This window comes from Carcharodon carcharias, chromosome 14 (genome assembly GCF_017639515.1).
Source record: "Carcharodon carcharias isolate sCarCar2 chromosome 14, sCarCar2.pri, whole genome shotgun sequence".
In the NCBI taxonomy this organism is placed as follows: Eukaryota; Metazoa; Chordata; class Chondrichthyes; order Lamniformes; family Lamnidae; genus Carcharodon; species Carcharodon carcharias.
Window position 1 is genome coordinate 147,584,627 of NC_054480.1, and position 14,868 is coordinate 147,599,494.

General features: G+C 42.1%; 1 protein-coding gene across 1 annotated transcript in view; it reads right to left on the minus strand.

The window, feature by feature from the left end:
- The window catches only part of LOC121287635 (protein unc-13 homolog A-like), a 298,606-nt gene that overhangs the window by 58,366 nt on the left and 225,372 nt on the right, over positions 1–14,868 (minus strand). Inside the window, exon 27 of the mRNA XM_041205568.1 lies at positions 26–169. Coding sequence (XP_041061502.1) covers positions 26–169 — 144 coding nt within the window. The remainder of the gene's footprint in view (positions 1–25; positions 170–14,868) is intronic.

Genomic DNA, 14,868 nt, shown 5'->3' on the forward strand with positions numbered 1-14,868 from the left:
TTCCCAGCAAACACTCATCTTTTACCTTGGCAAATCTTCTCATATAATGTCCCACAATCAGAGGATCAGGGCACTCCAGCTTCTTAATGATTTCAAAACTTTGGTTCAATTGTGAGAACACATCCACCACAGAACAGGAGAAGAGGGCATGCTCTGATGTTTGTTGGAACTGTGATTTTAAAAAAAAAAAATTAACTTTGATTTTTATCTTGTTCCCAAACAAAATAAATGCAAATACATGTAAGCGACTGGCACCAGATTTAAATAGAAATTTTAAGTCTCATATAAATGGCAATAATTTTTTTGTTGTTTTTCAAGTTAGGAGTGGAAAATGAAAATCCTTGAAATTATGCCTCCTTTATAAAAAGGAACATAGTACATAATTTAAAGTTTACTTAAATCTGGTGCAAGGATGTTGTTTGCACAATGCATTATTGAATATTTTAATTTATTGCCTTTAGTATAAAACTTAGTTATCTACATAAATAAAAGTAAATCTAGCCTCTTTCTTTGGTGCTGACATGTTTGCAGGTCATGGGAAAGTATTTGATCATAGGGCATAAAACTTGCCAATTGGCACAAATGTCCAATTGACTAAACATTCAAAAATCAATGGGGAAGATTTACTTGAGTGAGGAATAAAGCTCCACCCATTCCTTCTGCCATGACAAGTGTCTAAATAAGGTAGTAATGTAGCCGTGACCGGGTGATGCCATACTCAGCCAGCAGTCCAAAGAAATGTAATTAGGTTGACCCCAATAAATTTGCTGCAATCTGTAATGTATTTGTTGAAAGCTTCACAGAAGAAATGAATTATTAGCTGCAACATGTTCACAGCATATCTCCAGTTCCATAACCTATGTTTCAGTTTCACATTTAATGTATTTTCTTGATACTGAAAATGAACGAGGTTCCTACTGAGAGTGGTATATTCCATATAATATTTATTCCTTTGAAACAAAACATCAGGAACCATCATCTGGCATTAAACATACATAAATATTTATTACATACACCATTATTTAATTTCAAATTTAATTATTTACTAAACTTAAATTTCTTTCTCACTAAATTTCACAATTAATTTTTTGATTGCATTTAATACAATTCAGTTACTGGACGCATTTAACATGTTTGGCATAATTAACATATTTACAGAATTTAACTTATTCACAGTTTGCTTTATTATGCTCACTTTTTTTTTTAAGTAAAATGAATTCCTGACTACAATGTATGGAATGATTACACTATTTTTGACTGAGGGAGCTGTGGATTTCTTGCCATATTATTACGTAAATAAATATGACAGATATTTGAATTTACTAAGTAATAGGAATTCTAATACATCCAAACTGCTTAAGCAGTACTGACACTCTCATTCAAGTAAAAACTATTGGTTTATTATAAGGCTACAGCACTCACCTGCCAATTTCATAACAGACATTTAAAGATAAAATAGAAAAAAATACTACCAGCTACATAAATATTGCGACTACAAGAGCAGGTTAGAGGCTGGGAATTCTGTCTTGAGTAACTCATCCCCAAAGTCTGTCCACCATCTACAAGGCACAAGTCAAGAATGTGATGAAATACTCTTCACTTGCCTGGATGAGTGCAGCTCCAACAACATTCAAGAAGTTCGACCCATCTACGACAAAGCAGCCCACTTGATTGACACCCCACCTTCAGCATTCACTCCCTCTATCTACAAGATGCACTGCAGCAACTCACCAAGGGTCCTTTGACACCACCTTCTAAACCCTCAACTCTACCTCCTGGAAGGACCAAGGCAGTAGATGCATGGGAACACCATTACCTGCAAATTCCCCTCCAAGCCACACACCATCCTGACTTGGAACTATATTGCCTTTTCTTCATTGTCGTTAGGTTAACATCTTGGAACTCCCTTCCTAACAGCACTGTGGATGTACCTACACCTCATGGACTGCAGTGGTTCAAGAAAGCAGCTCACCACCACCTTTTCAAGGGCAGCGAGAGATGGGTAATAAATGCTGGCCTAGCCAGCGATGCCCACATTCCATGAATGAATAACAAGTAAATTTCATCTGAAGTTATTAGTTTATGTTCTGATGAGTTATTATAAATTGGCATTACCACAAGAGATCAAATAGTATTTAAAAATAGATATAGCTAATAAGTACAGGAATTGAGGGTATTCACCACAGACGCATCTAATTTATACAATGTATAGAATGATTACACTGTATTTTTTACTGAAGGAGTTGTGGATTTCTTGGCATATTATTACATAAATAAATGAAAATGAGACATTTTGTCAAAGCTTTTCATCTTGCACTCATCAGGTCAATTCGCACGAATACAATGTAAGGGAAACCAACACATTTATGTATGAAAAAAGAATGCTGATTGGTGGGCAAGTGGGCTCTGATTGGTAGAAACATTGCAATGGAGAATGCACAGCTGATGGTGACTGACAATAAACTGCCAAGCATTGTTTGAAATTTAAACCAGGCAGCTTGACTCTGATTGGTCAAGGCATTGCCCTGAGGAATGAACCAGCAAATGGCTGTGATTTATTTTGTTTAGCTGAAAGAGCCTCTGACCTGCTCTTGTATCCATAGCATTTATATAGCTGGTAGTATTTTTTCCTATTTTATTTTTAAATATGTGTGTGTGTACATGTTCATTCTGTCTGCAAAGAACAGAGCCCTATGTATTAATAAATATAGCTTCCAGTACACACAAATGTGTCACATTGCGAGTCCGACTGACAAATTTAACTTGGTTGTCAGCATAATTATTAGCACACGGAGGATTATATGGCAAATGTTGTCCAATCACAGAATCACATCTAATGTTGGACACTGAGTTTTGCAAGCAAGTGCTTGTTGGGTATAGTCAGTACCTTGCCTACTGCAAACAAGGGAAGGCACTTGCTGCTTGATACGATCTGTCAGTCTTTGGGATGTACGGCCTACATACCTAGCATCACACTGGCACTGAAATTCATATACCTCATCACTCATTTGTGTGATAGAATGCCTTTTTGGCTTGACGGCAGCATCCTGTTAGTGTTGAAGGCCACTCATGTTGCTACTACATTGTAGTAGTGTGAAACAGCTAGCTTCACCTGTTGCTCAAATTTTTGAGATACCTTCCAGGATAATCTGAGGAAGACTGGGCACTTTTCAGAGTTGATAGTGATGGCCTTAAGCCTGTTCATGAGTTTGCATGATATACAGTGCAAACTGATCTCAGTAGGGTAGCCATTATCCTACAGAATGCCTTTGATGCACCCCATTTCAGCATCAAGCTTGCATGGTGAGCAAATGGCTGGGGTCCTACTTACGAGGTTGTTGATAAGGCCAATCTTATGGTGCAAGGAACTGTAAGAATCTCAACGTGTATATTGACCAGTGAAGATAGGCTTGCAGTAGACCATGGTAGAGAACCCCCTGGCAGATTTCTCAGCTCGTAGGAAAGGAAAGGGAGTTCATTTGACTGCTCCATTTCAAAGGTGAATTTGAACGCAGGATTGAGCCCATTAAGACATGCAGTAAATTATTACATGCAGCAGTGGGTTTAAATATAGCAAACATATCATTCACATATTGGAAATATGCAAGGGTAGGAGGTTAGGTGCCATTCCATCAAAGACACATTTCTCATGGAACCCAAAGATGTTAGTAAGAGCTGGGCCTAAAGGGGATTTCATGACAACACTAACCATTTGGGCATACATGGGTGTCATTAATACTGAACTCAACTGCATGAGTTATCAAGTTCATAAGTTCAATGAATACTGATTCATGCAATGGTGGCAGGTCTTGATCTTCATTGTATGGTGCTGCAGCACAAATATCTATAGCTTCCTTAAGTGGAACATTGGTGAATAGGCTGGCAATGTCAAATGAGCACATGGGCATAGCACTGCTATCGATATGCAACTTGCTTTTACATGCTTCCCTTACATTGTATTCTTGCGAATTGTCCTGATGAGTGCAAGGCAAGAAGTTTTGACAATTTGTCTCTTTTTTCAGCAAAACTCAAGTTCTGTACTACCAAATGACTACATAATTAAATATGACAGGTATGTGAATTTACTAAGTAATGTGAATTCTAATAAATCCAAAGTGCCTAAACAGTACTGACATTCTCATTCAAGTGAAAAATATTGGTTTATTAAAAGACTACAGCACTCACTTGCCGATTTCATAGCAGACATTTAAAAATAAAACAGGAAAAACTACTAAAAAATTTTCTGCACACCTATAATAAAAGAAAGACAATGACAAAGTAAAAGTCTGACCTTTATTTACCATAAATTATATGCTTCCTATTCATACCAAGAAGCTGTGATTCTATTCATAGCAACAAATCATCCTTTATTAGTTTATTGATGCTGAATTTGTTGTTCACTGTAGACCAATAAAACATAATATATATCTACGTGTGTATACAATAGATATAATTTATATAAAGAACAGTAAAAGTAGCTGTGCGCTTGAAAAAAGATGAGAAAGCATTCATGCAGCATTACATTATGGTCTAGGTAATCCATATTCCGTATGAATCTATTTGCAAATGTATTCAGAAGCTACTCATTCACAAGCCCATTACTTCTGTCTTCGTTTTTTACTTAATGGGCCCATTCAGGTCTACTCAGGACATGCCACCACCACCCTCACCTCTTAAGACTCTACTTAAAACACACCTGTTTGACCAAGATTTTGGTCATCACTCCAATATTTCTTTTTGACTCATTGTCAGGATCTTCCAGTCGGCGAGCGGGGGTGGGAGGCGGGGCCCACTCACCGAATCATAAAATGATGCGGAATGACATCGGGTGGAACTCCCGCCGTTACCCCACGTTGTTTCCATTTTCAGGTTGGCGGGGGTGCAGCTGAGTCAGCTGCGCACCCACCGACCTGTCAACAGCCTCTTGAGGCCATTGAGAAACAAATTAAAAGCATTAATGGACCTGCTCGTCCAACCTTCAGGTTGGTGGGCAGGCCGGGAGCCCTGGTGGGCTTCAGGAAAAGCATCAAACCTCACCCACGGGCGGGATGAGGTTTCATGAGGGATTTTAAATTTTTAATAAAGGTTTCAATAAAAGTTATGGACATGTCCCAACTCATGTGACATGAGGGGACATATCAGGGAAATTTTTCTATCATTTGTATTGCAAATTTTAATTCAGAGCCGATCTCCCTGAGGCAGCACTTAGCCTCAGGGACATCTGTGTGCTATTTCACGCACATGTGTGAAAGAGCGCACACCCGGCTGAAGGAATCCCCCCCCCACCCGCACAGGGAGTGCATAGCGCTTCCCGGCGGACATCACGCTGGGCAGGTCTTAATTGGCCCGCCCACATAAAATGGCGGTGCGTCCCCGATTGGAGGCGCACCCGCCTGGGTCCGCTCCCACACTTCGCCCCCGATGGGGGGATAATTTTTCCCACTATACATTTTTTCGATAATTTATCTGCCTTAGGACGTATTTCTATGGGAAGTATGTTATAGAAATGGGAGCTTTGCTAACAAACACAAGCTTCCATCAGTCACACTTTTGGGATCAATTTTCTGAACAGATCACAATTTTTTTTATTATTCATTCACGGGATGTGGGCTTCGCTGGCTGGGCCAGCATTTATTGCCCATCCCTAGTCACCCTCAAGAAGGTGGTGGTGAGCTGCCTTCTTGAACCGCTGCAGTCCATGTGGTGTAGGTACACCCACAGTGCTGTTAGGGAGGGAGTTCCAGGATTCTGACCCAGCGACAGTGAAGGAACGGTGATATATTTCCAAGTCAGGATGGTGAGTGACTTGGAGGGGAACTTCCAGGTTAGTAGTGTGCAATATCATGTAAATCATGTAAAGATATGTGCAGGTGCAAGGACCTTATCTGGAAAATCAAGCTCTCGCCTGAAAGGCTTCTTTTAATATTGACAAGGACAGTGTGATGCACTTGAGTAGAGACAGTTCCAAGCTTGCATAAATCATACAAGGTTGTGTGTTCCAGGTGGCTAGGCATGAGAAATTCCCGGGGATTATAGTGTATAATTCACTGAAGTTTCATAATCTGTATCTAAAGGCTATTGTGAAAGAATTGTGTGCCTTAGTGTATTGTAAAGACAAAATAAGTACTGTGCTATCCTTTCTCTTTGGACCCCTTAAGTGGTGAGGATCTCAAGGTGTTAGAAAAAATTCAGAGAAAGGCCACTCAATTGATACCCAGGCCTGGAGTTTGCTAACCTTGGAGTAAGCCTTGCTGAGGGATCTAGCAATTTCTCTGGTGAGAGTTTCGCCTTTATCGCTGTGCAATGGTACTGCAACTGATGTGGCAGTGTTCTTCATTGGGCATTTCCAGCACAGAGCTGGAATGTTGGCATCAAGCTGACCAGGCTGCAAATCACATTAAAGGATTTCACAGACATCTAACCAGCAAACCAAACAGTAGTAAAATAAAACCACTTCTAATTTATTATTTTTTTTTCATTGAGTAAATTAAAGATTGGGACATATACATGAATGAAAGTACAAGCTAAAATATTGTGAAAAAACTTCTAAAAAAATATTTTTTTAAAGTTTAAAAGATCTACTAGTTAACCATTTAACCATACTCCATGAATGTAAGATTACTTTTTCAGGGTCAGTTCTGTGGTTCATTAAATTTTATTAATAATATCACCATGAAAATGCAATTACACCTGATCGAACAAGGTGCAACTTTTTATGGAGTTTCTAACAGCAATATGGGGGCAGGAAGATGACGTTCTCACCAATTTCAATACTTTCTGGCTCTAAGTGGGGGGGGTCACACCTCGGCCTGTGACAGTGCCGAGTGACAGATCGCAACTTCGAGATTTCTTTCTTAACCTGCGCATCTGATACATCTTGAAATTGCAGTTAGCTTCAGGGACATAACGATGGTGAACACTAACAGCTCACCATCAACCACATCTGCAAAATCTGGGCTCTAGCTTTACAAGTCTTTAGTTAGCAGAACAGACTTAAGAGAGTGAAGCGTTATTAATTTTGAAAAGCAGAGACTTCAAAGAGATATGACTAAGTCCTTTAAAATAATAAAGGGATTAGATTTTGCCCACATTGATAAACTATTTAAGCTAAACAGATGAAAGATATAAGCATAAATTACAAAAACATAAAATGAGATGCTAGGAAGTGCTTCTTTCTTACAGATGGTTGTCAACCTTTGGAATAAAATACAAACACTTGCAGTGAATGATAATTCACTGCAGGCATTTAAAAGGCGAGTTGGATGAGTTCCTGTTAGTGGTGAACCTATGTACATATAGAAGGCAGGCGGGTCAATGGGGGCTAGCGTTATTATTCATTGTGATCTGTTGAAGCAGGCTCAATCAGCTTTGTGGGTTGGGTAGGAAATTCACAGAGCCTTTTCTAAATTAGCTTTTCTTCTCTGGCTTTTTGCCTCTTCCAGGAGATGGTATAATTGCTGGACAGATGAGCGAGGGAGCAGGAAGGGGTGGGGCAGCAGTAAATGGGTGTTTTGATGGATTTTTGTATATAGTATGTATTGTTTAACTCTCGTCCAAATAACAGTAAAAGCTTCAAACTGGCGTTAATGACAACTTAATTCACATGACGTAAAATAGTTAAATTGATTTTTTTTTAAAAAGCAATTTTTAAAATTTGAGCCATGTATCTGACATCAGCATATTAAGAGATGGTGTATATAACATTAACTTAGAGAATTTTCTGCCCCACTTACAAGTAAGACCAAATGCCCTAGAATTCTGGTCCTTGATGATACAGAGCTACCACTATCTGAGTGGACAGAGGAGGAATATGGAGAGAGAATTAGTTATCCAGAACCTCCAATCCTTTTTTATGGATCCAGTAAAATTCCACAGGTTCTTCTTTCATCTTCTTCCAAGTAACAAGCAAGGTGGATAAAGGGGAACCTGTAGCTGTGGTATTCTTGGATTTCCAAAATGCATTTGATAAGGTGCCACGTCAAAAGTTACTACACAACATAAGAGCTCATGGTGTAGGGGGTAACATATTAGAATGGATAAAGGATTGCTTAGCTAACAGGAAGCAGAGAGTTAGGGATAAATGGGTTTTTTTTCAGGTTGGTAAGCTGTAAATAGTGGAGTGAAACAGGGATCAGTGCTGGGGCCTCAACTATTTACAATCTATATCAATGACCTATGAAGGGACCAAATATATGCGAGCTAAATTTGCCGTTAACACCAAGATAGGTAGGAAAGTAAGTTGCCAAGAGATAAAGAGTCAACAAAGTGATAAAAATAGGCTAAGTGAGTGGGAGAATTTTGGCAGATGGCATATAAATGTGGGAAAATGTGAACTTCTCCATTTTGGCAGGAAGAATACAAAAGCAGTATAGTATTTAAATGGTGAGAAATTGCAGAATTTGGTGGTACAGACGAATCTGGGTGTCCTAGTAGTGTAGGAAAGGTCATGTTTAATAATTAGGTTGTAGTTTAGTTATGTGTCATGATCAAGTAATTGGATTATATCAATTAAATCAGTATGATATGATGTTTAAATGTAGTCAATGTAAGACACTAGTATCACACCATGTGACCCTTTGTCTGTAGTTGCATCCTTACTTGACAAATGAAATACACCACATGGCCCTAGTTCTGTGCAAGGTATACTCTTATAGTTTAACTGCAGAGCAAGTGCTGTGAAGTTAGTCATGGTTGAGCAGATCGAGTATGGAAACTGTTATACTCCCTAGCCATTGACACTTGTCAGTTTTACTTGAGTTAGAAGACTGTATTTGCTGCCACTACAACTGCAGGTGATGCATTCACCAGACATGCAGTTGCAGTGCCTGTGACATCACTGACGACACAGGTAGCTGCCTGCATCAAAGAATTGGACTATCCATAATACTGAGCAATGTTTAAACCAGTGCAGCATTAATAAAATGTGTCCTTTTCACTATGGCTAAGGGTTTCAGTTTTCACAGAAAGAAAACTTTGCCTTGGTATCTTCGTGGAGAGTTATAAACTTAATACAATAACAGGAAAAAGCTGTAGTGAGAAGGACACTCCGACAAACGACTGACATATTTGGGAACCAGTCAGGGGTTAACAAGTCATGACACCAGTAGGGTGACCATCAGCCTTAAGAGAAAAATCGGACAAGAATCATGCTCCACTTAACCAATCAGGGACTGATCGCCTGGGGCACTCAGATCTCAGGGATGCTGCTGAGCATACACAGAGGTAGTGGCTAGCAAGGGTTAATAGCAGCAACTTTTAACAGCCAGGTGCACAGCATGAAGAAGAAAGAAGATTTCGGTCAACAGAACAAGAGACAGCGCCATTGTGAACTGGAAGTCGAGAGTCAGTGTTCTAGAGAACTGACTATTTCCACTGCCTTTACTATTATTGCATTTTTGTACTCATTGCAATTAACTTAATAAATTCTGTGAAACTTGGACAACATACTCATACGCAGAGTGGTCTGTAACCAGTTGGAACCGCAGGTTCCTTTCAGATCAGCTTTTCCAACTCAGCCTAACAATTGTGATTGCCTTCAGTCTTACAATTAAAGTTAGAGTGAGCCCCTGATCTTACAGTACATGAATCACAAAAAGTTAGAATGCAGGTACAGCAAGTGATTAGGAGGGCAAATAGAATGTTGGCATTGATTGTAAGAGGAATAGAATAGAAGTTTTACTGCAGCTGTACAGGGCCTTGGTGAGAGCACATCTGGGGCAGAATTCTCCCTTTGGCGAGTGGGGGCAGGGGAAGGGCCTGCTTACCGGCGCGTAAAATGGTGCACAGTGACGCTGGGCGGGGCGTTCCAATGTCACTGCGCGTCATTTAGATTGTCAGTTCAGCGGGTGCGCAGCCAAACTGTCAAAGACCTATTAAGACCATTATTAAACTAATTAACGTTGTTAAGAATGCTGCCTGTCCAACCTTAAGGTTGCTGGGCAGGCAAAGAGCTCAGGCGGCCTTCAGAGAAACAGGAAGCCTTATCCAGGGGTGGGATGAGGTTTCATGAGGGATTTAAAATTTGTATTACATTTTTAATAAAAGTAATTGATATGTCCCAGCTCATGTGACAGTGTCACATGAGGGAACATGTCAATAAAATTTTTCACATTGTTTATTATCTTTTTAAAAGTAACACTGATCTCCCTGAGGCAGCTCTTTGCCTCAGGGAGATCTGTGTACTCTTTCGTGCACATGAGTGAAAGCGCACACTCTCGGCTAAGGGAATCTCCCCCCCCCGCCCACACAGGGAGTGCACAGCGCTTCCTGGCGCACGTCATGCTGGGCAGGGCTTAGTTAGCCCACCAACATAAAATGGCCTCGCGCCCCCAAACGGGGATGCTGATCGGGAACCCACCCGTTCACATTTGCTCCCACTCCCACACAACCCCCCCGACAGGGAGAAAGTGCTGCTCCTGGAGTACTGTTTCCTGAAGCGAGGTTCGCTACCACCCAGATGTGGTTGACAGGGCCCTCAACCATGTCCAATTCATCTCCCACACCTCTGCCTTCACCCTTCCCCTCTCTCCCAGGACCATGATAGGATCCTCACTTTTCACCCCACCAGTCTCTGCATTCAAAGGATCATCCTCCACCATTTCCGCCAACTCCAGCAAGATGCCACCACCAAACACATCTTCCCCTCACTGCCTCCCCCCCCGCCCCACCCCAGTCAGCATTCCATAGGGCCATTCCCTCCGTGACACCCTGGTCCATTCCTCCATCACCTCAAACTCCTCACCCCGATTCCATGGTGCCTTCCCATGCAATTGCAGAATATGCAACACCTGCCCCTTTATTTCCTCCCTCCTCACCGTCCAAGGCCCCAAACGTTCCTAACCACAGACTGGGTGACCACTTTGTGCAGCGCCTTCGGTCTGTCCGTAAGCATGACCCAGGCCTCCCTGTCACTTACCATTTCAACTCACCATCTCGCTCTCATGGCCACATGTCCATCCTTGGCCTGCTGCAATGTTCCAGTGAAGCCCAATGCAAACTGGATGATCAGCACCTCACCTTCTGTTTAGGCACTTTACAGCCTTCCGGACGTAACACTGGGCAGAGTTTTATGGCCCCGTTTTGGCGAGGATGAGGCCATAAAATGCGGTGAGACATTCTAAACTTCACTGGCTTCAGTGGGAATGTAAAATCCCACTGCCGTAAAATTTCGCCCATTGAGTTCAACTTCAGATCATGACCTCTCTCCTCCATCTTGACCCTTTTTTAATCCAATTTTTTTTACTTCCCCAAACCAACCACCCCGCCCCCCCTCTCCCCACCCCCCCCCCCCACCCCCACCACCACCACCACCACCACCATCACCACCACCACCACCACCACCACCACCACCCCCGCCCGCCCCCACACCACCCACCCTCCACAGGGCCATTAGCATTTGTTCTTATGTTTTGCTTTTACAGAGAGTTGACCCTGGTTCTGCTATTATTTTACCTTTATGCCACTGTTAGCACCTTCTTTAGCTTTAACACTACCATTAACACTCCCTTTTTCCTGTCAAATCTCTCCTGAGCTCCCACCTATCTCTTACCTTCTATTTTGTTCCACCTGCTCCACCCCTTCTTAAACAGGATACAATCTATCACATTTCTACCTCTCTTTAGCTCTGAAGAAAAGTCATTCGGGCTCGAAACGTTAACTCTGTTTCTCTCTGCACAGATGCTGCCAGACCTGTAGAGTTTTTCTAGCTTGTTCTGTTTTTATTTCAGATTTCCAACATCTGCAGTATTTTGCTTTTATTCTAGAGTGCTGTGTACAGTTTTGATTTCTTGATTTGACAAAGGATATCATTGCATTAGACGTAGTTCAGAGGAGGTTCACACGACTCATTCCTGGGATGAAGGGCTTACTTTATGAAGGAAGGCCTTTACCCATTGGAGTTTAGAAGAATGAAAGGTGACCTTAATGAAAGCTATTGAAAGGGGACTTGACAGAGTGGATACTGGGAGGATGTTTCCTCTTGTGGAGGAGACTAGAACTAGGGGACACAGTTTAAGAATAAGATGGAGATGAGGAGAATTTTTTTCTCTCAGAGGGTTTTGGTCCATGGCATTCCTTTCCCCAGAAAGCAGTGGAGTCAATGACTATGTTCAAGGCTGAGTTAGATAAATTTTCTTGGGCAAGGGAGTCAAGGGTTCTGGGGAGGCAGACAGAAAAGTGGAGTTGAGACCACAATCAGATCAGCCATGATCTTAACAAATGGTGCTGCAGGCTCTAAGAGCTGAATGGCCTACTCCTGTTCCTCAGTCCTATGTTCCTAAAATTACTGCAGTTCTGCCTCTCTTGTTCACAGAGCTAAGTAAAACTGTATGAAGCAGCTGCATAGAACCTGATGGAAGGGGGCCCATTTTCTTCTCTGACACTGGTTTCCCTACGGCAATGGATTGCCAGTGGTGAAAGTCGCAAGATGTACAGAGGATGTTTTCAATTTCCTTTTGAGGAACCTCAGGTGGCACAGCTGGTCTACCTACATTGTGGCAAGGTGCCGTGGTGTTAGTCCTCCTGCCCTGCTACAAGGTGCCGTGGTGTTAGTCCTCCTGCCCTGCTACAAGGTGCCGTGGTGTTAGTCCTCCTGCCCTGCTACAAGGTGCCGTGGTGTTAGTCCTCCTGCCCTGCTACAAGGTGCCGTGGTGTTAGTCCTCCTGCCCTGCTACAAGGTGCCGTGGTGTTAGTCCTCCTGCCCTGCTACAAAGGAAAATGGTGAGGGGAGTGCTTATGGAAAATATGTTAATAACCCTGATCCCAGAATTTAGGACAGGATGAAGAGCAGACCTGTGTGGCAAGTGGACGCTCTATCTCCCCCCAGGATCACTCTCTACAAAGTTACCACAGCAATGTTTAGGCTAAAACGTGGATAAACTATTGCTTGTGGGTACCTGATTACAGACATGCAGTTATGATCTAGAATGCACTGCCTCAATGAGCAGTTATACCAGGTTCAATAGTAACTTTCAAAAGGGAATTTGATATATAATTGAAGGAGAAGAAATTGTCACCCTATAGGGAAAGAGCAGGGGGTGAGATTGCTTGGATGGCTTTTTTAAAGAATCAATACAGTGTGGGAAATGAATGTTTTTAAAAAATATTTTTGGGGAATATTGTGTTATTCTGTGAAATAGGTTTGTGTGTATGTGTGTGTGTGTGTGTGTGTGTGTGTGAGATTTAATTAAACTGGGCAGAGATTAATAGGAGAGAGGTTGCCTGCAGGGAGGTGTAAAATATGAGAAGGATGAAGGTGTTAGGCTTGAGGTACAAGTGAATAGATTAGATCTCCAATTTGCATTTTTAGATAATTTGGAGAATTTATTTGAATATCAAAGGGGAGTCAGAGGTGAAAAAGAAACATGTTTGCATTTTGCAGGGGTTCCACAGGTAAACAGAAGGAGGGATATTATGTTTCATTGGCCCAAAAGCAAAGACAAGTTGGAAACATGAAAGATCTTATATTTGGAAGGAATTGAGTTTCAAAGAGGTGTGAAAACAATGGAATGTGAGACGAAAGGGGGAAAACGGTATTTTAGAGTTACTGTGGAGAGCTTAGGAGGGCTGTAGCTGTTTGAGCTGTTGAACTGGAGGTGTGAGATGGTGCTATGGCTGGAGGTGTGGGTGAGAGAGAATGTAGTGTGAATCAATCATCCCGTCAAGCCAGACAAGTCTTGGGCTGCAAAAAACAGATTGATTCTGAAGGTTGAATTTTCACAGCAGAGTGGAAGACAGTTACAGGTCATGTGGTATGCCTTTATTGAAGCTACAGCAGTTTTCCTTGGGTAATATTACTGGATTTCTTATAGTTAAACATCTAAAAGGGAGTATTGCCTGGAAGGCATTTACTTGTGAGTCTGACCAAGTAGTGTGTCTTTTGGGGGAATGTTTTGTTAGACTAAGGGCAGAATTTTGCTGTTGGTGAGCAGGGGGGGGGCGGGCCCTGCTCGGCGACATGTAAAATAATGCGGGATGACGTTGGGCGGAATCCCTGATGTCATCCCGGTCATTTAAATTTTCGGGAAGGTGGGGGCACAGCAAAATCAGCTGCGGGCCCACCGACCTGTCAATGGCCACTTGAGACCATTGACAGGATATTGAAACAATTAAAGGTCCTGCCCGTCCAACCTTAAGGCTGGTGGGTCGGCCAGGAGCCCCGGCGGCAACTAGAGAAAACATGAAACCTCATCCAGCAGCGGGACGAGGCTTCATGTAGGGATTTAAACAGTTTAATAAAGTTATTCTGCAAATTATGAACATGTCCCATCTCATGTAACATTGTCACATGAGGGGGTCATGTTAAGGAATATTTTTTCTTATGTTTTTAATATTTTAAAAAATGTAAGTGATCTCCCCGAGGCAGCACTTAGCCTCAGGCAGATGAGTCGCTCTTCCGTGCGCATGCGTGAAAGACTGCACTCTCGCTTTTGGGGAATCTCCCCCCACCGCCTGCACAGGGAGGGCATAGCGCTTCCCGCCGAGCATCACGCTGGGTGGGCCTTAATTGGCCCACCCACTTAAAGTGGCAGCAGGGCCCGCTTCCCCAGCGGGGATCGGCTCCCTGCCCGCCAGAGATTGGGTCAGGCCCACCCACCCGACAGGCAGAAAATTCTGTCCTAAGTTTAACTATGTATCTGTAATCTTGTGTGCTTACGTTTTATTTTATTTTTGTTGATAAAACTTTTACTTCTAACTTTTAAAACCTCAGAAGTGTTACTGGAGTTCTTACCACTGAGATCAATGTGTCTCCTTCTTGCTATCAGAATAGAAAAAAAAAGGGTATGGTCCATAAGCCAAGTTTCCCTCTGGGATTTGGTTTATGCAGTAATTAACATCAGCTGTGGTCATAACAACAGGCATGATGGACAG